Source organism: Penaeus monodon, chromosome 27 (genome assembly GCF_015228065.2).
Source record: "Penaeus monodon isolate SGIC_2016 chromosome 27, NSTDA_Pmon_1, whole genome shotgun sequence".
Taxonomy (NCBI): Eukaryota; Metazoa; Arthropoda; class Malacostraca; order Decapoda; family Penaeidae; genus Penaeus; species Penaeus monodon.
Window position 1 is genome coordinate 29,285,210 of NC_051412.1, and position 1,092 is coordinate 29,286,301.

General features: G+C 49.4%; 1 protein-coding gene across 1 annotated transcript in view; it reads left to right on the forward strand.

The window, feature by feature from the left end:
- LOC119590754 overlaps positions 1 to 1,086 on the forward strand; it is a gene marked incomplete in the record, with an annotated part of 26,818 nt that extends 25,732 nt beyond the window's left edge. The window contains 1 exon segment of the mRNA XM_037939463.1: positions 58 to 1,086. Coding sequence (XP_037795391.1) covers positions 58 to 67 — 10 coding nt within the window.
- Between the last annotated feature and the right edge of the window lie 6 nt (positions 1,087 to 1,092).

Sequence of the window (1,092 nt, forward strand, 5' to 3'; positions counted from 1 at the left end):
TTGAACCATTTTGAATAAATTGTACCAAATTTTTCAAAATTAAACATTAACTGTTTGATCTTTCTAGTTAAACCTGTCGCGAAGCATGGGGAGGTTTGAGCAACACACATCTCCGGCCTCCGCCGGGAAATTCGGAAAGCTGAAGGAGGCGGTGATGGAGGGCATCGAGAGCGCCAACCTGACGGTGGTGAAGCTGGAGGGTCTGGAGGAAAAGGTGGACGATCTCTCGAACGAGCTGCTTGAGACCAACTGGGCGTACTTCCAGCAGAAAGAACCCGCTGACCGGCTGACGACGGCCGCCAAGGACCTAAGGGGCTTCGTGCAAGACCAGATCCTCCAGACACTGAACCTCCACGAATCCCTGCTGGCTGTCCTCGAGCAGCTGACGATCAGCAACGACGTCGATCAGCAGCAGGAAGCCATAACGACCATGCACCTGGAAATTGAGCACGATAGCATGGAGCAAGGAACCTTCGTCCTGCCCTCGGAGTGCACCGCGGCTCTCATACAGCAGGTCCGCAGCCTGCCTGAGTTCCAGACCAACCAGCAGGACAGGACCACTCCTGCCACAGCCGTCGAAGGGGCCCCCGAGGACTTGTCTGCGGTGTGGTTCAGCGGCCAAGACTTCGGGACTCCGGACCGGATGTTCCCCCTGTACGGAGACCATGGCTGGGTCGACAGGCAGGACGACTACTCCAGCCACGACGACTACGACTCAGAGTCCGCCTCCGGAGAAACCACGTCTTCTCCGACTCCTTCTTCGACTCCTGGAGGCGTGGATCAGTACTTCGGGATATTCAAAAATTTTGCCTGATAATCACAAAAGTTACAACTAATGGATTTTGTGTATATAATTATGTTTCCCTTCAAATGTGCAATATTTTTTTTTCTAACACTGATATATACTAATGGAAGTAAGAAAATATGGTAGTATGCTTTCTCTGTGGAGCTGGTATGTGACGTAAGTCTCTTGTGGACGAGTTTATTTGTGTAAGCATAACACAATGAAAATATGTATTTTTGTAGATTGAATGCTTATAATAAGTTTAATGATAAACTTGTATATATGCCCACAGAAAGAGATAGAGAAAC